The 24,607-nt window shown below is 38.2% G+C and overlaps 1 protein-coding gene across 1 annotated transcript in view; it reads left to right on the forward strand.

The window, feature by feature from the left end:
• Nucleotides 1-24,607, forward strand: part of LOC103799113 (monofunctional C1-tetrahydrofolate synthase, mitochondrial-like) — a gene marked incomplete at both ends in the record, with an annotated part of 57,369 nt that overhangs the window by 23,611 nt on the left and 9,151 nt on the right. Inside the window, 7 exons of the mRNA XM_009071416.1 lie at nucleotides 7,479-7,615; nucleotides 8,867-8,913; nucleotides 10,030-10,137; nucleotides 11,021-11,095; nucleotides 12,394-12,496; nucleotides 16,680-16,756; nucleotides 20,798-20,938. Of these exons, the coding sequence (XP_009069664.1) occupies nucleotides 7,479-7,615; nucleotides 8,867-8,913; nucleotides 10,030-10,137; nucleotides 11,021-11,095; nucleotides 12,394-12,496; nucleotides 16,680-16,756; nucleotides 20,798-20,938 (688 nt within the window). The remainder of the gene's footprint in view (nucleotides 1-7,478; nucleotides 7,616-8,866; nucleotides 8,914-10,029; nucleotides 10,138-11,020; nucleotides 11,096-12,393; nucleotides 12,497-16,679; nucleotides 16,757-20,797; nucleotides 20,939-24,607) is intronic.

Raw genomic sequence — 24,607 nt, forward strand, 5'->3', positions numbered from 1 at the left:
AGGTTTTCTTTCATTCAGTGACACAAAATTTTTTCATTCACCTGGTTTACTAAGTACTTGTGAACAAACGTGAACTTTTTCATTCATGTTTACATTGCAATGTGTTCTTTATATTCTGAGTTAATCTATATGGTTGCGTTCTTTGAAGTAAAACCATTCAAGTTTAAAACACAGTTTTAGGCTGATCTAGAAGCAGAAGGGTGTTCTTAACTGCCTTGATACTGATTCCTCACCTTGGCTAGTGTTTCACAAACTGTTTGCTTTACTGCCTTCCTGTGGGGACAACCTGGATTTCTGCCACTGTCTGAGATGGAGCCGTTGTAGACTGAGAGACTTGATGTTACCAAGCTGAGGCAGGCAAGTTATGAAGCTTTCTTCAAAGCTATGTGATAAAGTGCAGTGTATAAAGATCTTCCTGGAGGATGTTAGAGCAGTTAAGAGAAGGAAGTAATAGCTGGTTTAGCTTGGTTGCCTTTGGTAGGGTTTTATTTTCATTTTTTGCTGTATTGCAGAAACAAAAACAGGTTCAGCATTTGGCTAAGTTTGAAGAAAGTTTCTGCCATGTATTTTCATGCTTGTGTTATCAACGGCATCTGTTGGGCGCCATGCTGCAGGCTGAGCCAGGCTTCTCTAGCAGCAAGGCTCTCACAGAAGCAGAGGTTTGAAAATGTCTGGAGGAGGAAGATTGCATGTTGCACCATTCAGATGGATTTTAGTTGTGTCAGGTTGCATGCACCAGTGCTTACTGTTTTGTGCCCTAGTCTTCTTCAAGGAAGGTATCTCAAGCAATTGTTACAGAAAGAAGTTTATGTACATGTGGAAGAGATGCAGGAGTTCTGAATAGCAAGGGCCAAGCCACATCTGTAGGAGGAATGCCTGGGCAAGGTGGCTGTGACAGTGGGAACATTCTCTTCTGAAAGAATTCAAAGCTTGACTTTGAAATATTGTACATATAAAATATATAATAATTTTTGTTTTTAGGCTCTCAGCTGTTCTCATTTGCTAAAATGACTGTAGCAGATGCTAATGATTTTAAGAAAAGTAGGGAACTCTGATAAGGAAATGTCCAGTACAATGAAAACCGATTATCACTGAAGTGTGGAAATCAGGAAGTGGAATAGTATCCTCAGATGCCTTCATTCTCCCCCTGCAGCCTCAACAAAAACCTGCCATTTGGATTATGATGTTTGTTCACAAAACCAAAGATACTTAGAAATTCTTTTAGAATGATGCTTCATAATAAATTTTCAGTGCTTCAAAGAAAGCATTTAAGATATATGCTTATTTACTTCAGGTCTGGTGGAAAAATTTGTTACGTGTGATGTGAACTCTTCGTATATGAAGGGAGTGAAAGTGTATGTGTGTATTCAATAAACTGCAAAATCTCCAACCTCCATCCATGATGCAGCCAGCAACATTTGTACCTGTAATTGCACATTCAGGTTTAAATGTTTCACAATATCTAGGAATTGTAAATATTTGCTGCAAATGCTCTTCTAGTTTATTCGTGATATGCTAGAGACCAAACTTCTTGTTCTGAACAGCAAAATGCAGCTAAATGTACCTTTTTATCTCTGAAGATAGCTGTATTTATGGCTTTTTTAAAAGTTGCTTCTAACTGCAAAGTCTTTTTTGTTCTTTCTAAATGAAACAAATATTCCTGAATGCCTCATCTAGTACAAACTTTGTATGCTGAAAAGTTGCAATATCATTAATAGATCGTGTCTCCCAAAAATAGGATGAAGACTTTATTCTTCATAACTTCCATTTTCTTCTGTATGGAGATCATTCTTTTTGCCTTTTTTCATTCTTGCTTTTCCTTTTTTTCCCCATTTGTATTTGACTTGTTGTAGGGCTCATGTTAAGACAGGACGTGGACAGAGCCACGAGTTATCATGAAGTAATTGGTTCTTGGACATCAGCTGCCTATATACAGGTTTTTAGTGTGCTAAACAATGTGTTGCAGGATATGTTAACTCAAACTGCCTCCACTTACTGCAAGCTGAGAGCATGAAAATGAACAAAGCTTGTGCATCACTTAGTAGCTAAGTTTAGTGTCCAGGGTAACTTCATCATGCATTCAAGCATGTACATATCATATTGACAAACACAATACGAAATTACAGCTAAAATTTATTAGAGAGAGTGTGTGTGTGTTCCAGCATTTTTTTCTAAATGCTCCAGTGCAATTGCTTTTACCAGATAACTCTGGAAACTTGTTCACTTCAAAAGTGCAAGATGAGGAAAAATAGAATGTAGGAAAATTATGAACTATAATGCTGCTTTTACCAAGATGTGTGTTGGATTTTGAATGCTGGAAAATTTAAAATCAGTACTTCTCCCCTAACATTAATAGACTGTTTTGTGCTGAACAACATTTTTGGTAAGGGAAAAATGGAAGAAAATAAATACTAACTTATTGCTTGCACAAGTTGTATGAAGGTAAATGTTTTAGGGATAGAAATTTCAGATTTGGAATTGCATTTTGCAGGATTGTATTTCTGTTCACTGAGTTTCTTGGGATACAAGGTATGTAAAAGCTAAGAAAAGGGGTAAACATAAAAAATACAGGGAAGAATAAGAGAAAAATACCTGTGTGTTGATGCACTGAATTGTCTGACAGTCCCAAGCAGAGTCATAGTTGAGACAGTTTGTCATGTATGCATCATGTTGTTGCACAGCTCCTGCATTGGGATTATTTTGGATGGGTCTTTAGTGGCTTTGAGAGTTTGTAGTTGAGCATTCTTCAGTCTTTTCCTGCTTATGTTCAGTCATTTTAGCTTCACAGTGATCTCTCTGCTTTTGGAAGCTCCAGTCCCATCTTGAGGGTGTCACTGCATAATGTGACCTTGACAAGGTGACAGTAGTTGCAACTTTTCTGTGCTCAGAAATACATTTGTTGTTGTCTTGGATGGGAGAGGTATGGAGGTGGGAACTCAATTGCCCATGGCCCCCATAGCCTGGCTTTGAAGGTTTCCATGTGGATCACAGGAATGATGAACTCATTAAAATATTTGAAATTGCTGATACATATGAGTTAAAGGTAGGAAATATGCAAGAGAATTGTCATATACCCAGTGAAGTTCTTGCTGGAGTCACAACTGCTGGTGTAGCTGTGAGGAGGTTACAGCTGGTGCAGTGTATAGTCTCCCTGTTTGTTTATTTTCTCTTTGGAAGACCTCATGTAGCTTTCCCACAGAAACAGCTCTGCTGTAAGCTAATGTGATGTATAACAAACAAACAAAAAGTCTGCATATTCTTATCTTTGTTTTGATATACATAAAGAGAGAAGACTTTCCAATGTTATGCAAAACTTACTTTGCCAAGGAGCTGGTGACTGCTTGGTAGGTGGCAAAGTAAGTTTTAAGGAGGAAAAAGATTGTGAGATTTCTGTGTTTTGATTGAAAACATATTAAAGAAATTTGAAGAATAATGCAAATGGCTGTAAAAGACTCTCAAAGTTCATTAAAATTCATTGCATTTTAAAGGATTTTTTTTTCCTAGATTTGCATAAGGTTGAAACACAGCATTGAGCTAAAGTTAGCCATTGGCAGTTGTAAGTTTATACCCATGTGAGCAAGTGACCTAAGCTACAGGAGTGTAGTAGGCTCAGTAGTGTAGCCAGCAAAAACATCTCAATGTCCACAAAACAGCTAAAGTGGATTATTTTATTTATAAAAACCAATCAAAGTAGACCAGGTACAAAAGGGAAGATATTTAAAATAAGCTTTCTAAAGGAGATTATTGGAATAGGTTTTTTTTTTGTTTTAGGCCATTTTTTTTCTCTTTTTAACTAATATTTAAAGCTGAGGTTTCAGTATATATTGAAACTATTAAACAACTGTTAAGCTCTTAAGGTTTATCCTATACCCTCCAGGCTGCTACTGAGCCTCTGAGAATCAAAGGCATCTTGCCAAGGTGTTTCATGCAAGATGAGAAGCTGAGAATAGGTAAGTGAATTGTCCAGACCAATCTGGCTTCACTGAATAGTGTGATTTGCAGAGTCCTTGCATTTTGTTAATTCTATTAGGTGGAGAGAGTCACAAAATTTCTTGTGAGGGTGTTACTCAAGCTATATAGACTGTTCATAGAAGTCCAGGTGCTGGTTTTCTTCCTCCATCACAGCTGCCTGTAGACATTTTGAGCCCCTAGATACTCACCTGAGTAGCTCTAGCTCCAGGAAAACTAAGGATCACAGGGCTTCCCAGAAGGGAAAGAACAGATGAAAATGAACAAACCCAGCCAAAAAACACATTGAAAGTGTAGTCTGTTAAAGCCAGGCAGATTTGGTGAAGTCAAGGTCCTATCTGCAAAGGCATGTTCATTTACTGCTGCAAACTGTTGTGTGCCTGCATGAGTACACAGGTGAAAATAAGCTCCTAGGTCATTTTTGCCTTCACTTTGGTGGAAGCTGGTTCTTCCTGAGTTCCACATGCTCTGTAGGGATGTGGCTGGTGCAGAGTATCAATGTACTGGAAATTCAGCAGAGGCAAGATCTCTTCCTGCCAGTTTATCAGTGAGCAATGGTGTGTTTCTCTTGGTTTTCTGGAAAAAGGTGTGTTGCCAGTACTTTCTGGCTCGTTTTTACACAGTCATTTTTAAATAGGCCAGTCAAGTTACCAGAGTGTTTTAGTTATGTGGCACTTGATGGTGCGTTATTTTCTGGGATAAGTAGATACTGTTCTTCATGCTACTACCAACATGCCTTCTGGTTATGCATTTGTCAGTTCCAGTTTCCTTTCCTTTACTGGATGGTAGGCTTCATCTTTGATTTTGCTTGTTTCATAAGTGTTGTAAAGTGTCCCTGTGTTGCTGTGCATGCCAGGTCAGCCTTCTGCCCTGTTTCAAGCTGCAATCAAGTAAATACCCTAGTGATGGTGTCTCTGAATTCTCTTGAATGTGCACTGTTTGTGTCGGATGGTCAAAATTAGAGATAACCACCAACAGGGAGCACAGCCAATCCAAGTTAGCCATGCAACTGTTGTGTGTGCTGAGTTTTGGGGGTTTGTGTAAAGTTCCTTACTGGTAACTTCCAGTAAACATTTATAGGTGTCACTTTCATAGCAGAATAGTTTGCTTTCTTGTGTTTTGTTACTGCCGTTTTTTCATTTTGTTTTGTTGTTCCTGTTTTTAAGTAATTGTGAACTTTTTACCTTTTAAAGTCCTTGAGTGCAATAATGCCTCAGTATTACTCATATATTCTTTAATTCTGGCTTTAATGCACAGGAATAAGAGAATCAAGTAAACGAGGTTAGGACAATCAACAAAACTGAATGAGACAGTAGGAGAACTATGGATAAGAAGAAACCATGCTAAAATTTGAGTGGGTTTTGGGAAACCAGTCTTAGAACCGTAGTCTGAAGGGTGAAACTGATAGTAAAAGTGAGTTAACTGGGCTGTGGTGCTCTGAAAGGAGCATGTTTGTACAAAAGCAAGGGTCCTGGGACAAAATGGAGATAGTGAAAATAGTGGTGGGAGGAATGGAATTTATCGTTGTGGCAACAGTGAAACCTTGAGGGCTCACTATCCTGACAATGTAGAGATTAAAAGTATCCATTTTTCTAGGAACTGCAAACTTGAAAGTAAAAGAAATGAAGTAGTTTTCTGTGTTCCTGCAGTAGAACAGTTATTGACAATGTTGAATGTGATGATTGGTGAACACAAGGTTATAAATGTGAGAAAATATTACTAAAACCAAATGCCCAAATTGATTAACCCCTGTAATACCTGGTCATATAAGACGAGTTCAAAGCTATAAGTAGACAAAATACTATTTCTCAAAAGTCTTAATTCAGGAAACCTCTAATAGATGCACTAAATCCCATTGATTTCACTGGAACTTTAGTTAAAACATTTCTTTTCTGCAGAGGAATTTTTTTCCCTAGAACTGTATGGAGATGTTAATTTGGCTTGCCTCCTGTTGCCCAAATTTTTCCAGGCATATCTAACAAAGGCTTCTTTTTTTTAACAAAAAGCCTAGGATGTGATGATGCTGTAAAAGATAGATTTGTGAAAAGTTAATGTTTTTCATCTGTTTGCATTTATGGGACAAAGAAGGGGTTTTGCCGATCTGAACTAACTGAACTAAGCTGAATCTTACAATTACACTAATGGTTTTGTGCCATTTGATTTGTGATCTGAGGAGAGCAATATCTTGCAAAAATTACTAGTTGGGAAAGGCAGTGTTTCCAATTAGAGCTAGATGTTTTAGCTCAAGTTCTGAAGAGGTCATAGGATAAAGGTTCCCCTCTGACTCAGATGTGTGTGTATGCTTGTATTTCTTTGGGAATGAACATTAGTTCTTAACATCAGCTTCGCTAAAGTACTTACTTCTCTGCAGGTAGAAAAGGCAGCAAAGATACAAATGGTTACACTTTGCCAAAAAGTGGAATTTGTGTGTGAGTGGTGTGAGTGCAAAAAAGGACTGGGGCTTTCTTCTTTTGCCAGTCAGAAAAAGAAATGCTGTGCCTCAAATGAGTTATTTGAATGCATTTTGGATTCATGAGATGTGTTCGTACTTCAAGGAAGAAAAAGAGAAAGAGGAGAAAAACCCTAGTACTCCCCTGCCATTTAACGTGGATCATAAACAAATGTGATAATGTTTGAAGTAGGGAGCACATCACTTAAACTGAGGTGTCTCTCATTCACAGAAATCTGATGAAGTTTTCTACTTGCAAAATCAGCTGTCATGGTGCCTTTGTTAAAGGGACAAGAATAGAGTGGAGGTTAGAGTCTCTGATTCGAGACTGGATGCCTTCCTAAAATTTGTCCTGGTTCAGTCATGGTCTAGATGTGGGAGCTGTAGTATGAGGCTTTTGAGCTTTTGTATGGGAAGTTGGACTATGATTGTTGTTGTTCCTTATCACCCTTAGATCTGCAAAAATGTCACAAAACACAAGTGTAAAATAAATCATGTTCAGTTGAATATAGTGACTTTTGTGTACTATTTTATTTATAAAGCAGTTGAACCATCCTTGTTGAGGGTTATGATGGCATGGAAGCTGGAGAGGGACAGTTGAGCTCTACAAACCAAAGTGTTGGTTATTTAATGTTAATATTCTATTATTGCATTCAAACTTTGAGCAGTGGGAATAAAACATCTCATGCATTACTACAGAAAAGTATTAATGCATGCTTAGAGTATCTTGATGGATGGTTTGTTAATGAAACTGGTGAGACTTTTGTGCTGTAATAAAAATGTCTAAATTCAATATATTCTTTTTAGAACTTTTGCCAAAATAATCTTCTCTTTTTCTGCTATCATAGTAAATTGCTTAAATGGAAGACACATGTATATTAGCATTCCAGCTTGAGCTAGGGGCTAACATTGTGGCAGTATTTTTGTGAAGATAAAGTAATCTTATTGAAATTTGCTGTACAAATATTCTTCATTGAAATCAAAATCTCTAAGTTCTGATATCCTTAGCCAGGCTGACATCAGCAAAGAATTTGATTAATCTCTTTTCTTGTTTTGCTAGAATAACCCCTACCCCCCTAGGAGAAGGGAAGAGCACAGTCACAGTCGGTCTCGTTCAGGCGCTTACTGCACACCTTAACATTAATTCCTTTGCTTGTCTGAGACAACCTTCCCAAGGACCTACTTTTGGAGTTAAAGGTACATAATATTTGCAGACTCTATGACTTCTTTCAGACAAAAAGGAAATACTGCTTTTTTTGTGTGGTTTTTTCCTTCCTTTTTTAATCTCTTAATGACTTCATTCAGTGGGTTGTCCAAATGGTAGCATATTTGGTTTTTTGATACATATATAACTAATAGATCAAGGTTTCTTGCACACATCTTCCTATGCAAGGTTCATATCCATGTTCATGCACTTAACGTGCATTGATAATGCAGATAAAGCCCAAACATAATGAAAGGCAGAGGGATGTATCAACCAAGAGGAATTTTGTGAGAGTACACACCCTTCCAGCCACACCTCTGCTTGAAGACTCTAAATATGTCTCTAAATGTTGCTGTTTAATTATTCCTTGAGAAAGAGTCCATACTGGATATTTTTGATCAATACAGCGAAGTTGGCAGTTATGCATATGGTTCGGCTGTGTCAACATCATATGTTTGGTTAGCCCTGAACCTCTTCTCTCTGTTCTCCTGAGTTATCACCTCTAATCATGCGCTGCTGCCTCTTTGCCTAGAAACCCTAAAAGAGCCTGAGGGCCAGGTAAGAGCCAGTCAGATTTCAAGCCTGTCTTCAATGCTGATAGGAAGTAATGCAATCTTTTTTTTGCCATTTCTCAGCTGAAATTGGTGCCTAACTGGGCAAGCACTCCCCATCTGCTCTACTTTGCTTTCCTGAAGTTTAAGTTAACAAGTTTGATTTCAGCTGGAAGGCTCCTGGTGCTTGGTGCTTCTCAGCCAAGACTAGTGCATGTGAGTGCCTTAATCCCTCCACTCAACTTGTGTGTAGGCTGCAGCAAATTTCTTTGCCTGTACCCTGAGAGGCAGTGGGGAAGGAGCGCTCAGGCAAGGGTGTGAAGGTTTCATTCAGAAGCAGTGCTTGCTTGTGACTGCTTTGTCTTTCCACCCAACAGCTGCATGTGCATGACTGTGTCCTAAATCTGGGCAAGAGCAGAGGGTAGCCCTTATGTAGCCAAAGCCTGAGCCAGCCATCATGTATAGGCTTTAATTTCAGATCAACAATTCCCTTTTTACTACCTGCAGAAAAAAAAGTCTTGAAGGTTAAAGGAAATCTTGTTTCTTTGGGTACATCCATTGATCTGCTAATAGAAATCAAAATGCTGAAAATGTGTCATCAACACTGTATGTTTCACTTTGTGTGTTTAAGCATGGTTCGTTTTTTTCCAAAACTGATGTGAGTCTGATGTCACCATGTGCTTTCCTGTACAGGTGGAGCAGCTGGTGGTGGATATGCTCAAGTGATCCCCATGGATGAGGTGAGACAGCATCAAGTGGCACCAGGGGAGGTTCAGGTTGGATATTAGGAAAAATTTCTTCAGTTGAAGAGTGGTTAAATATTGGAACAGACTGTCCAGGGAAGTGGTGGAGTCACCATCTCTGCAAGAATTCAAAAAACAAGTAGATGTGGCACTTTGCGATAGGGTTTAAGAGCCTTGGTGGTATTCAGTCAAAGGCTAGACTTGATGATCTTGGAGATCTTTTCCAGCCTTTAATGATTCTATGATTCTATGATGTTCATAGTGCTTGTCTGGAAATGTGTGACAGTTTCACCCCAAGAGAGTCTAATTTAGAGCTCAGCAAAACCACTCCATGGCCATAACTGGTGAAGTGCCACCTTCAAAGTGCACAGCTGGTCCAAGCAGAGCCCTAATACAGCTTTGATTTGATTTGATTTGATTTTTTTTTTTTATCCCCTTTTGCACTTAAGCGTGAGCATAGTCAAGGGCTTGTCGGTTGCAGTTGCTACCCCTCTGCAGTCAGCTCTGCAGTGGCCTTAAAACTGACCTTCTGACTCCCTTCTGTTAAAGATACATTAAATATACAGTACTCATGTAACACAAGTCTTAATATAAGATGCTAATTTCAGAGTTTTCTGCAAAACTTTGTTGGTCAAACTTTGCATCAGCAAAGCTGATGCCTGTTAAGTTACAGGCTGTTTTTCTGTGGCTAGCAGAAAGCTGGCATACACCCCCAAAGCCAGCATGCATGGTGTGCTCTGGAGGATTCAGCAGTAATCTACACCCCTGGTCCCGGTCAATCAGTAATTACTAGCAGTAAACTGATTTAGTATTAATGATGTGGAACCGTACTCCTTGGCTTCTCATTCTTGAGTCATTTAGCAAAGAATGAAGATGTTTGTTGCTTTGTTTGGCTACACTTAGGATAGTTTGCCATGGATTTGGGTGAAAACAAATCCTTCATATGGTTCAGTGTATTTTCAGCCTGGAAATATTTAATCTACACTGATAGGTGACTAATTAGAGCTGCAACCTCAAGGAGATGGCAACAATTGCTGCTGCTAATTTGTCTGAGATTAACAAATTGAATTAAATGGTTTCTTATAAAAAGATTTTGTTCCTTTCATCTTCTAGTTCAATCTTCATTTGACTGGAGATATTCATGCTATAACTGCAGCAAATAATTTGCTGGCTGCTGCTATTGATGCTAGGATCTTGCATGAGAACACGCAATCTGATAAGGTGAGAATTATTTTCTCATATCCACATGTCATTTTTTCTTTTCAGTTTTTCAATAAACTGCATTTCGAAGCAAAATAAGTTGTTACGATTTTTGTATTTTCACAATGTGAACAGGAAGTATTGCTGAAGGCATTCTATGTTCTGCTGGGAAATTTTCCCTATAGAATATCTTTTTCTGGTAAATAGCTATCATACAGTAGTCTTTAAGATAAGGATCTTATGCCCAGAACATTGACTGCTTTTTCAGGCTGTACTAAATAGTGTAATAAAAGGTATTTTCCCTATATAGATAACCATATTCTTTCAATAATTTGTAGACTGCCTTAAAAGTTACGAGTTACACTTCTGATGAGTAGTTGGGCATGATGTACCTTAAGGTGGAAAAAATAAAGTAGATCTTCTTCCCTTCACTAAATGTATTGTGACATGAACACAAATGCTAACTTGAGTCTTTAAAGGAAAGGGAAAAAGTAGGGGAAGGAGCCTCTTCTTTCTGGCTGCAATGTTAAAACTGGGCAGGGTTGTCACATCTCCTTTACTTGGTACGACACAGGTATTCACTGAGGCCAGTTTGCGCATTATAATTATAGCTTGAAAATTTGGACATTGGTTAGTTTTAGAAAGCTCCCAATTTCAAAATTAATACATTGTTTTGTTTTGGTATGACATAGAAAACCAGTAATTTTTGGTAATTGGATTTTGGGCTGTTAGGTCATAGACATTCCTTGGAAGCCTAACACCTTCTCCGAATTGTTTTTTAAATCGCTGGTTGGCAAATTCTTACTGAAATTAGGTGGAATAAATTAAAAAAACATTCGCTTTTTATTTAGCTGCTAACTGGTTGTAACTTTTTCGCTCATTAACTTTTTGTTTGTTTTTCTAGTCTTTGTATAATAGGCTGGTTCCAGTAGTTAATGGCGTGAGAGGATTTTCTGCTATTCAGCTTGCCCGTCTGAGAGTAAGTTGTTAATACAGTCTCTCCTCAGTTATAGTTTCTCTTCATAAAATGTATTCTCTTACACAAATTGCTTAAAATTATTTGATGTATGGGACTGAGTTTGTATAAACCTTCATGAATTTATCAAGTCCAGACTTTTTTCTGAAAGCATCGTCCTTGGAGTAATAGGATCTGGGTCTGATGTTATTTTCATAACTTACATTTTTGCTATTCTTTTCTCTTGAAATGAACCAGTACTGTTTTTAAATGCTGTGTCTTTTCTGATATAATATTAAAGTCAGAGTTTTTAAAATACTTATCCTATTATGGTAGAGTCACATTTGAAAGCTCACATTCTTTGGTTTTGCGATATTTTCTGGTTTTGAAAGTTTATTATAGCATATATTTCTGGGGTTTTATTCATATCAGTTTGACAGTGTTCTTCCTTCAAGGGGCAGAAACACATTTGTGTGCGCAGTATATTTTTGCATCCAATCTTGCTTCCTGTATACTTCCACAAGAGCTTCCTGTGCAATTCATGGTTGGATAATGTATCTGGATTTGTGGCTGCTATTCTGATGAATACCTAGAGAGCAACACAGTCCACTAGCATAGGAGGAAGAGAGTATGAACCCCTTGAATGTGACCTTTAAGGACAACTTAAGGCTGGTTTCATGTATATCAGGCATATGAGTCCTGACTGGTGGTGTTTCAGAGTCACTGGATGGCAATGGATAGCTGCTGAGTGCACGCTTGGATTTGGGGGTGTGGAAATGGAGGACAGAGGTTGTAGCAACTTCTGGTTAGGGGGGAAAAAAAAAATTCTCAGAACATTTTAAGCTTTTGTGCTGCTCAATTGAATGTTGGTAAACTGAAATGTGGATGATGCCTGTTGGACTCTATTGCAGAGTTGATTTCACAGAAGTTTTCTGTCAGAATTTTGGAGTAGTTTCATTTTGTCCTTGTTTACACTGTGTGTAGGGTAACAGGTTAGGGTAGGAGGGGAAGTGTTGAAATGGATTTCTCTCCATATGTGCTGCCACTTAGTTAAAAAAAGTTTGGATTTATAACATTCAAATACATGTGTCATAATTTCCAATATAACTGACTTATTTTGGTGTGAATTATTCTTAGTATAATGTTTCCTTATATCTTAAAAAAAATCAATTGTAAAACAAAATCTTTATTGCATTTTTTTTTCAAATGAGATTTAAGATTGAAATTCTTCACATGTGTGGGGTTGATAAGCCAGAACATCTATACCTTTTGAAGCAAAAAAAGCCATTTCATCCCACTTCTTTAATTTATTTTGTGTGTAGAGGCTGGGAATAAACAAGACTGATCCTGAGACTTTGACAGAAGAGGAGATCAGCAGATTTGCACGCCTTGATATTGACCCATCTACCATAACTTGGCAAAGAGGTATGTAGTCAGAAAGCCTCACTTCAACTTGGATTTAATCATAACTTATTTCCTAATTTGTTCAATTTTACCTGAATCAGAGCTGTTTCTGCTCTCCTACTGCAAGAACAACCAATTTGCAAGGTGAGAAACGTGGGTGCAGTATGTTGGTCTAAACTTGGTCAAATATCTGCAGTAACTCAAGAGATTTCAATAAAATTCTCAAAGATCAGTTTCTTTGACAGTTTAAGTACCTCGCTGGTCTCTCTCACATTAGGCAATGCATCTTCAGACATACCAAAATGTCTTTTCTGTGCGTTTTGCAAATCTTACCCATTCTTTTCTTAACTGTGTCTATTATGGTTTTAGATTGTTTGTACTTATTCTTCTTGATTTTGGTCTCTCATCCTCCCCAGCTCAGCAGTCTGGGTAGCTGAGATACTAAATAGGCTCCAGAGATTATGTTTTTTTCTTTTTTTGAAGTGTCTTGAGTTGGTCGCTTCATTAAGAAGAAGAGGTGAAAGATGTAGTACAGTTTCAACTATGCCTGCCAGGCAAACTGGTTCCACTCTCACACCCTTAGACAACTCTCCTTTGCTTTTTCCAGTTCTAGTCTTGGTCAGATTTCAGTGTTTAGCTCCACTTCTGTATCTCTCTTTTGTATTTTTTTAAGGAAGCAAACTCTGCATAAAGTTTTGAGGTAAATTCCACTGGATTTTGTTTTCCTCCCTAATTCTCAAACACTAAAGTTGCTAGGTCAAAAATCATTGTTAAATGGAATGTATTGTGAGAAAAAGGTGAATCTACTGAGAAGGGAGGAGTCTCATCCGTGCTTTACTATGCCCTTTGTGTGCATGTCATCTCAGACTTGTGATATTTTTCTCAAGATATTACTGGGGTATGTGGCATAAGATGTTTTTTATTAGTCACACAGTGTGTCTGGAAGAAACCTGTATTAGGATGAAGAAGTAATATAAACATTTAGTGTAATATGACTCCTTGTTTTTATCAGCATGGGTTTGGGAGGAGGCAACATTGCTCAACAGCTGCTAACCTCAAGTGAGTTATTTAATTCATCTCAAACAATGTTAGTGAAATTTCTTCTCCACACTGCTCTACATGATGTACGTACCTTAAACATCTCAGTAAAAAAAATGGTTGCAGGAATGTTTCATATAACTTGGAAAATGTTTTATTTAGGACTGTTTCTGCAGTCCATATGTCTGTGAAGCTTGTTACATACCAGAGAATTTGTAGGGAAGAAGAGTAAGCTATCAGATTATCTGAAAATTAATTTTAGTCAGGACCTGTTTCTGTAGAACTGTCACGAGCTTAAAGTTCATTGTCACCTTATGCTAACTTGAACACATACAACACACTGAAAAACTGGAAAACTTCCCCCTACTTACCCTTCCCCTGGTATTCAGATTCTGTTTATATCTCTAAAGGATAAGGAAGTGGATACATTAAACCTAACACTTGTTTGAACCTAACCTTTTGTGAAACGTTTACTTTGGGTAAAGGAGGAGGGAAAATTTGAAGAAGGAAAAATTGCTTTTGTGGCAAACCCAGTTCTTTCTTATTTTATTATTGCTTAGTGCAGATATCGAAATCTTCTTGGAGAATGAATTATGACCATGGTGAGGAAGTAAGTATATCCCCAGTCTCCAGAAAGACTTGCAGAGGCAGTTACAATTTCATGGTAAGGGTGTTCAGGTTGCATGATTTCACTAGGAAGGACCAGATGAAAAGCAGCTGACTGGCTGTCCAGGCTGGTGGGAAGGCCAGTTCCTGCTCTCAGCAGTGCCTGGGTAGGCAGAAAAGACAGGTAAGTCTGCTTAAGGCTGCTTATAAGACCGAGCTTCCTAGAGGGAGAAGGGAAATGTTTGTGCCTGAGAGATCAGCTTGCCATATGGCTTCATGGTGGCATATGGTGCCACAGCTTGGTACAAGGCTATTGCTTCCATCTAATGGGCTCTGTTCTGCAGTTTCTGCCAGTATTGTAGTATTTTAGAGTATGACTGTATATAAATAGAAACCAAAATGAGTTAGGCAAATCTGTGTTGCACCATCCCTTAAATGGAATTCCTGAAGAAATTAGGAGCCTAAATACCACGTAGTGGGAAAAAGGCATGTATGGTATTTACAACAGCCTCAAGAAGGGGAAATAGCTTAAACCTTGTTTTTCTTCCAGCTCGCTCACAACTCTTAATTGGGGTTGCGTAAGATTGAGATTCAAAGTCCCTCTTGTTCTTTGATAATTACATCATCCTTTTCTGTTCTGACAAATTTGTTAATCTCCAAAAGCAGCAGGAAAAGTGAAAGGAGGTGATTTCTCTGACCTCGAGTACAGACAATTTCTCTGGGGGTTCCTTGATTCTTTGTTTGTAAATGAACAGGACTCAAATATACGTCTACCAGAAGACTGACTTGATTGCCAGGCTATAAACTGAACTGATGAGGAGTATCTTCCACCCTTTCTTTTAGCATTAGTGCAAATTGAAGCATTTCTAGAACTACAGAGCCTGTAAGAGTCTATTTTTGCATTCTGTAGGGATTGACATGCTCTCTTGTCATATCACTACATGCCCTTGTAAAAGTCCCTCCTCCTGCTTTTTGGTAGGCTCCATTTAAGTACTGGAAAGTACTATAAGGTCTCCTTCATGCCTTTTCTTCTCCAGACTGAATAACTCCAACTCTCTCAGCCTGTCTTCATAGCAGAGGTGCTTCAGCCCTCTGATCATCTACATGGTCCTCCTCTGTCTCACTCCAGCAGGTTCACATCTTTCTTGTATTGGGGGCCTCAGAGCTGGACACGATGCCACAGGTGGGGTTTCACAAGGGCACAGTAGAGGGAGAGAATCACCTCCTTTGACCTGCTGGCCATACTTCTTTTGGTACAGCCCAGGACATGGTTGGCTTTCTGGGCTGCGAGTACACATGCTCATGAGCTTCTTATCAACCAACATGCCCCAAGTCCTTCTCCCCAGGGCTGCTCTTCTACACCCAGCCTGGATTGCCTTGACCCAGGTGCAGGACCTTGCACTTGGACTTGCTGAATGTCATGAGGTTTGCACAGGGTCTACCTCTTGAGCCTGTCTAGGTCCCTCTGGATGGCATCCCTTTCCTCCAGCTTGTTGACCACACCACACAGCTTGGTGTCATCTGCAGACTTGCTGAGGGTGCACTCAATCCCACTATCCATGTCGCTGACAGAGATGTTAAGCATCACCTGTCCCAATACCAAGCCCTGAGGAACACCACTTGTCACTGGTCTCCACCTGGACATTGAGCCATTAACTACAACTCTGAGTGCAACCATCCAGCCAACTCCCTATTGGTCCATCAGTTTAATCCATGTATCTCCACTTTAGAGACACTGATATCATGCAGGACATCCTCCTAATGTTTATTCCTAAGAAACATCCTAATCAGTTCTCAGCAGAAGAAAGAGTTCTTTGATTATTCTCAGTCCTTCCTTTTGGCTACTACAAAGGAAGGTTTGAAGTTGAGTGTTCTGTGTGCAGAATTGGAGAAGTTGGCTTGTGATAATTGTTAGTGAAGTTTGCAGTTCCACAGGATGGCTTGGACATGCCCTTGCAACACCAAGAGTGTTTCCAGGTTAGAAATGCAATTGACTGAAATTGTAGTTGTGTTAAGTAGCAGATGGTTTATCTTGACAGTTGAAAAAAAAACTTCCTTTGAATGCTGTGCAGCTGAATGTGGAGTTAGTTAGTGTGATGTGTGTGAAAGAGACTTGTCTTGAAGAACCAATCTGACAACATAATCGTCCTTTAAAAAAGAAACAGACCAAGTTTTACCTACATCAAGCAGTCTTCAAATCAATTCTTAACAAGTCAGTGACGAAGCAAACAACTTGAAGTAGATCCACTGCATTGCATCTACTAAGATTTTTATTATGTATGTAAAATATTAAGTTGTGTGTTAGAATATTAAGAATCTGTTAGCTTCAAATACTGGTCAAAGAAATTGTATTTGAGTTGTTTCAACCTGTCATCTAATGATATCAACTAGAAGGGAGAAATCAAGTCGGTGCCAGTGCTAATGTGCAGGAGCATGGTTGTCTGGTTACACTGTTCAAATGGCAGAATCTTACATGTATCACAATAGGTATGCCTGGAAAAAAAAGCACATCCCTGAGTCCTTTTTAACATGTTTTGCTTTTGCTATTCCTTTGTTTCAGTGGTGGATACAAATGACAGATTTCTGCGCAAAATAACAGTTGGGCAGGCAAATACGGAGAAAGGATTTGTCCGTCAGGTATGTAAAGGCAGTTAATAGAACACATTCTGGACAGACGTTGCTTTAGAGGCTGAGAGATGTTCCTGCAGTTCTTTCAGCATACTTTGGATTGCAACGTTAACATCTGTTCCTGGTGTATAGTTATAGTGCAGTGAAACTGATTGAATTAATGAGTAACTGACTCTGAAATTTCCGAAACAGAAACGAACGCATATTCCACAGTGTGTTGAAAACACTTGAAAAAATTGCCTATGTTAGGGATTTAACATTGTTCTGAGAGTATAAAAGATGCCCTTTTGCCCTCCTAAGGTTAATTGGTATGATTTTTCTTAATTTTTTTAAGTCTCTATAACAACTTATGTAGGATTTATATAATTTAAATTGCACTAAAATTTAATGTTGACAATTAGCTTTTTATTCAGACTTTTCATTTCCCGGTCATGCATCTCAGCTTTGGAATCTAAACTGTAAGAAGTTTGAGCATGTGCTTGATTTTACTATGTGAGCTTGAAGGAATAGTTCAGCAAATGAGTATGTGCATACTTTTCAGCCTGTAAAAAGCTAACCTACATTCCTATATGAGAGTTCTTGGAAGTTCATTGGAGAACTTAGTAATAAATTGAAAGCCAAACTTTTCAACACCATCTGAACAAGTGCTCCTGGTGTCATGTGGGTAAATCCGTTTCTGAAACAATGCACTATGGAACAGTAGTGTCAGGTAGAATAACCTCGTTGTAATGGTGTGGAATTCGATGAAGACCTTGTAATCTAACAGTCTGTATCATGCAATTCATGAATTTATGACTATTTTGATGTGAATGGCTCTTGTGTTAGAGATAAGACTTTTGCTCATTTTGGAAATCCTAGCTTTAATTTTTCTGAATCATTTCAGACATCTTCTAGGCCTAAATAAAGAGACTAAAACATAGTGCTAATTTTTTGCCCAATTCAAGAGGTAAAGCAGTCAAATTGGAGAGAAGGACTTCAAAGAGAAATTGTAGAATCATAGAGTGGTTTGAGTTGGAAGGGACCTTAATGACCATCTAGTTCCAATCCCTCTGCCATAAGCACGGACACCTTCCACTAGAAATGCTCATTTCTTTTGGTTTTGAACACACGGAATAGATACTTTTCTGTCTACACCTTACATGAATCTCAGTATTAGCTGATACTCATCTCTGATAATGGGCTGGGACTACAAAATATTATACTTGGTATGAGTTCCTTCAACACATAAGAAGTTTTTGTATGTTTAGATTTGTTTCAGTGACTCAATGTAATTATTAGCTTTAAGCCAGGTTCTGCCACCCTTGTTATGCAGCATTTTACCATGGTAATTGTACTGCTGAGTTAAATGTGGGTTATTTTATTATAGCGTGCTAGTTGACATATGGCTGTCAAATGTTGCTTCTGTACTGTTTTGGCTGTAATTAATGCTTTCAGTATCAATGTTGGACTGATGAATATCCATTCACATTTTAACATGGACTTAGTGACTCAAGAAATAGAGTTAACAGTTAAGAAAACTCATTTCAGAGCCTAGCCAGAGATCCAGAGAAAACAGGACTTCATAGTTAACAGATGCATTTTATAAATATTTGGAGTGATGTTCTAGCACTCTTAAAATCAATGACACCTGTGTAAAATGGCAGAGCACAGCAGGCACAAAAGTCTGCATTTTAATGAACAGGGATGCTGTGGTTTCTAAAGAGTATTACATGACTGATGCCCTTGATCCTGCAATTGAATCCATGTGGGTGGATCCTTTCATCAATAGAAAACTGACTTTACAGCTAAGGCTTCCGTCAGCACTTCATAGGTGTATAAAGGTTATTAGAGTTAAAATAGCACCTGCTACCACACTCCTCTGTGCCTGTTTTTTCAATTAAATTTTATGTCACTCTTTGAGCATCTACCTGGGATTGTTTTTCCTTTTGGGTTTATATAGAAAAAATGATAATAAAAACTTTGGGGGGATCCTCTGCTAAACATTCTGGTAAAGTTAGACAATATTTCGGTATATGGCTTGGGCATAGATTTCTCAGGCTTATTTCTTGTCTTACATGTGCTGCAGTGACTTAGTGAGGAAATTCTCAACTTTAGAAAAGATAGTAGCATCCATGTCATCTCAAGACTAACAATGTTCATTGTATACCCAGTTATTCTGTTATGTACAGAACTGCTTCCAGAGGATAGTGAGAATCTGGTTTGGAACTTCAGCATTTCATTTGAATACCTATGCTGAAAATTTCAGTTACAGAATTATTTTTCTCTTCTGTGGTGTATGTCTCCCTGCCTGTGCTCAATGCAGAAAAGTGTGCAGGTGTATTCTGAAGTTTTGACTAAACAGGTGGGTACATAGAGGTCAGCCTGAATAGAGCTGCTCTGGGCTCTAGCTGTCAAGACAAAATCTGAAACATAGGTTATAAAAGGGCAGAAGCTCTTATTGAAGTACCAGGCAAATGGATAGGAGTGATAGGGTATATGTTGAACAATTCTTTACATAGATGCTTCTTAAAAACAGGCACAGCCCTCAATTTGAACAGATTCCTCTGGTATTAGTCAGTACAGGATACATCTGGTAGAGTTCTGACAGAAACAGTCCTGGGGCTCTTTTTTGCATAGATAGCAGTAGGATGTCAGTTACTAAACTTTTGTGTGGACTTTAATTGCTGGAGATGGAGAGACTACTAAAGAAGCTGCTGTGCTTGATCACCGCCAACATTGCATTCCTATCACACAATGCATTAGTGACTTCACCTTTCTTCTGTGTGTGTTCTGACAGCATGTGGCCTGAGCTTTACTAATAGTAAATTAGATATTAGATATATGTAGATATTAGATATAGTTTACATTTTCGTAGGTCAAGCGCAAGACCTAGCAGCATAGACACTAAATTTTGAGTTTATGTAGAAAAATAACAATCAAATGTAACAAGAATGTTTTTGAAAACAGAATAAAAATCTGATGGATAGAATTGCAGAAAAAAAAATTTAAAATAAATAATTTTTTTTAAACCCACAGTGCTGTGCTTATGCCAGTAAACCTCAAAATGCATCTGTTGATTTTCTTTTTTGCCACAGAAAAAAAAGTTCATGTTCCTTCAGGGAGCTTCTCTAAGGATAATGCAAGCCAAGAGGCTAAGCACTCTGCAAGCCTGGTCCTCAAGTAAATGGAGTGTAATGGAGAACATGAACGAGGGAATATAAGGTGTTTGAAGTTCATAGAATCATAGAACATCCTGAGTTGAAAGGAACCCACTGGGAGCATCAAAGTCCAGCTCCTGGCCCTGCACAGGACAGCCCCAAGAATCACACCATGTGCCTCAGAGCGTAGTCCAAATACTTCTTGAACTCTGTCAGGCTTGGTGCCATGATCACTTCCCTGAGGAGCCATTCCAGTGCTCAAACACCCTCTGAGTGAAGAACCTTTTTCTAATATTTAACCTAAATCTCCCCTGACACAGCTTCATACTACTCTCTTGGGTTCTGTCACTGTTCACCAGAGAGAATTGTCTGCCCCTCCATTTTCGCTCATGAAGAAGCTGTAGACCATGATGAGGTCTCCCTTCAGTCTCCTCCAGGCTGAACAAACCAAGTAAACTCAGATGCTTATATGGCTTCCACTCTAGATCCTTCACCATCTTCATAGCTCTTCTGTGGATGCTCTCTAATAGCTTTATAACCTTCTTTAATAGGAATGCTCCAACCTGCACATAGTACTCAAGGTGAGGCTACACCAGCCCAGAGTAGAGCAGGACTAGCATCTCCCTTGACCAGCTGGCAATGCCGTGCCTGATACGCCACAGGACACCGTTGGCCTTCCTGGCAGTCAGGACCCCCAGATCCCTTTCCATGGCACTCCTCTCCAGCATCTCATTTCCCAGTCTGTATGTACAAATTATCTAGCCTGAGTAATCTCAAGAGCTGTAGGTTACCATTTAGAACTTGTTTGAATTTCAGAGTGAAATCTGTCTTTCCTGAGTTTATTCTTGATGATCCCTTGTAAATATTTGATCTTACTTTGATTTAGTTCTTGATTCTCATTTGTGCTTTACAGGCTCAGTTTGATATTGCTGTTGCAAGTGAAATTATGGCCATCCTGGCACTTGCCACCAGCCTTCAAGATATGAAAGAGAGACTGGGGAAAATGGTGGTGGCTAATGACAAGAAAGGAGAACCAGTAACAGCAGAGGATTTGGTATGTTCAGTGCTGTACAGACCTGTGAATAACCTCAGATGTGTTTGTTTTGCCTCTTGAAGTATTAGAAAGACAGGTGCATGCCAAGGATTTTGCTTTGAACAGTGCAGTCTATATCAAAGAAATAGCAAAGAAAGATCATCTTCTGGGCCAAAACCTGCTGTCAAGGAGAACGAGATGTAAAACTTATTTCTCCGGCTCTCTGGTAACATCTGGTTCAGGAAGTCTCTGGTCTCCATAACCTACTTGGATCATTTTTTGCCGTTCTTAAGGCAAACAAATTTGGTGCTGGAGGGAGCCAAAGTGCAGACTCTGATTTGAGAGAGCTGGTAATGTTTGCTACTGTATTTGTCGGGTCTGCTCAGATGTTACAATGATAGTTACCACGTGAATGCATATACCACTAAATCAGAATGGAAACGAGGTGTTCTTAATTCAAAGGTTGCTGATAGTGCTTGGGACAGGGTTATCTCTTTGCATCATTTGTTTTTTCTTTCCTTCCTTACCTTCATTAGTTGCTGTTTCCTCATTTCCTATTTCAGCTTCTGAAATAAGTCAGTATGTTCTTTCTTTAAATCAAGTTCTAGCCCCTGTGGCTGGGCTGTGAGTCATTGAACAGCAGTTGGAAGTTTACACAGGGTTATGTATGGCAGGTTCTGGCGCAGCCAGAAGCTACCAGTTAGCATTTGCCAATCAACTGTATGCCAGCAGTAGTCTCATGCCAGACCACTGGTGATACTGCCTATATAACAGTCTATGTGGGTTTTTTCCTGTTTCTCCCTTTTCTCTGAATGTCTGCACAAACTGACTGCATTTTTTTAGAATGAGTAAAGCAATAAGTATCCTGCCTTGTCAGCAAAGATAGAAATCCACAAGTCAGGAACACCTTCACAACTTTAATGGATCCCAGTTTAATAAGGAAATGAAAACATAATATCTAGCTTGACTGGATTTAAGAATGATATTAAGGTAAGGGTAAAAATTTCTAAGTACAGTCATCATTACAATTCAAAGCAAATTGACTACTCCCAATTATACAGGAGACATGAAGAACTGCATTTAATATGCCAGCTGTTGAAGTTTTGCTTTTCCTTTTCAATTGCATAACTTTGTCTTCTCTTAATGGAGGGGAATTGAGTTACCTTGTAACGCATATGCAAAAACTTTAAAGCAATTTAGTGTTAGAACTAAAACTACATTGTTTTAATCTTGGCACTACTTTTGCATGAAGGTACTTTTAATGTATTAATATTGAAAAATATTTAACCTGTGTTCAACCACTGAATGTGCTAATCACCTTGATGAATGAAAGCAATTTCTTTTCTGTAGTCAGTTTCATCTATAATTGTTCCCTGGAAATAGAATGTTAGGGCTGAAATGAACAGTGCCCAAAGAACTTCTAAACTTTTCCACTATGTCTCTAAAATGAAAGTAGTGTTCAGCAAAATGTCTGTTACTAATTCGATTTTCTTTGGCCTTTTTTAAAACAAACTTCCTAACGTCACAATCATTTGATAGTGTTGCTTGTGCTGAACATATGTTTCTAGTTGCTCTTTAAAGCAGAGTTCTGTATTATACAATAGAAGAACTGCCCAGAAAAAAAAATCATCAGAGTCTGAAGGATGTGTGTTATGAGCATCTGCAGCTATGTTGCTGCATACTTTTTCTTTTGCTGGGTCTTCACACCATGCACAGGGAGGACTTGGGTACATGTCGTGATCATGAAGTTCAGAAACTCCTACCTCCTTTGTTGTGCATTGTGTTAAAAATGAATATGAGGACTATGGGAATAATAGCAATGTGATTTCATGGTTAAGGCAGTAAATCACCTCTTTGAAAAGTTGAATTCTATCCCTGTGTTTTTCACAAAACAACCGTGCATTTTTGCAGACATTAATATTGATGAAGAAGTCAGATGCCATGGTGTTAGGATTTTAAAAATGTCAAAAAAGGAAATTGGTAGTGGGATTTCTAAGATTTCTTTATCAAATTGAACACTGCTTACTTTGTACAAGGAGAGAGAGTTTATGAATAACTGTTCTGCACTGGTGAAAGTGTGCTGTATGAAGTTGAATCCTCTGGAAACAATAGCAGGAGAAGGATAATCAAAGACCATACCATGTCATCATTCATATGTACAAAGAAGATAAATTTTTCTTCTATCGTGTAGCATTTCATCTCTTGTTGGTTTCTTCCCACAGGTGGTCAGTCTGTTTGAACAGCTTGCAACCAAACCTACTGATTTTAGACTTTAAATACAGTCTCTATTCCTCTCTTCCCCCTGCAGCTTGTGCTGCCTCTGTTGATATAATCCAAGGATTATATATTGAGCAAATTTTCAGATGTGTCAAGAGTTTGATGTGAAGCCATTCTCCTCCTGAATTTTCATACTCCTTTCAAGTCACCGTCGGAGAGGCAGTAAAGATTTATATCTCAGAAAGGATAGCTCTCAAGACAACTGAACATAAGAAGAACAATATAAAAGGTTTTAGAATGCTCTCAATCCAGGCTGTAAAATTTTGACTTACATTTTTGTTAAACAAAATCAAGTTTAAAAGCTTGAATCTATCATTGTCCCCTGACATGGACCATTTCAGCCCAAACAACGGCAATTACATATAGTTTTAAGAAATTTTAAAGGCAACTTTAACATGGGAAGTACCACACAACCAGAATAATGGGTCAGTCCTGCTTGTCACTGAAAAAGAATTCTGGGGTTCATGTTTTGTATGTACTACACAGATTGAATTTATGCAAGTTAAAATATTTGACAGTAGACTTTAGTTCTTTGGAATCTTATGTGAACCAAAACAACTAAACCCTTCTCTGTGATTTGTTTCCAGATGTACACACAAAATACTTCACAAAAACACAATTGCTCTTAATATTGACTTTATATGCAATATATTTATAATAATAAAAGAGTAAAACCTAAAATACACATTGGTAGATATAAACCATATGCACAAGCAGGCTAGGAGTAATAGAAAAAAGATAAATTGAATATTTCATGAATTGAGAAGACTCCTTCCACAAGAGTAATGGATTAAATGTCTATCCTCTGTAATGGAATATACAGAAGTCGTTGCCAAAATGTGGTGCTCATTGTACAATATTTTGAAGACTTAATTGCTTTTTGGCTTTTAGAGTGAGGTAGAATTCTGATGGACACATGCCATATTTTTATGTGAAACTAAATGGGTATATGTGACCTAGATCAGTGTTTCAGCAGCTATCAAAAATATTAAATAAATATGTCACTATTTTTTTAAATTAGACTTCTTCTCAGCTTACTTTCTGTGCCATATTGTTGGACATTAGTAATTCCAGGGCAAAAAAAAAATAGTGTCATATTTACTTTTATAAATGATCTGTCAGCTGGAGAGATTTTGTTCTCTGATTCATCAGAAACATTGTGTACATAGTTCACTTCAAACAAAAGGAGTTGCAGCTCCTCTCAGATTATGGGTTAAGGTTTAGTTTTTTTACAGAACTGAAATTGCAGAAAAATCTTATTTAGTTAGAGACTATAGTTTCAAATGAAGGCATGTTGCAAGTACTTTATTGTTTTTCTTATAAAGATTTTCTCTGCCCTTCAGTCTGTGTAACCTTTCTTCATTTCACTGTAGTTACTTTCAATCACCCTCCTTGTCATCTAATGCTGGCTTT

This window comes from Acanthisitta chloris, unplaced genomic scaffold (genome assembly GCF_000695815.1).
Source record: "Acanthisitta chloris isolate BGI_N310 unplaced genomic scaffold, ASM69581v1 scaffold8210, whole genome shotgun sequence".
Classification (NCBI taxonomy): domain Eukaryota; kingdom Metazoa; phylum Chordata; class Aves; order Passeriformes; family Acanthisittidae; genus Acanthisitta; species Acanthisitta chloris.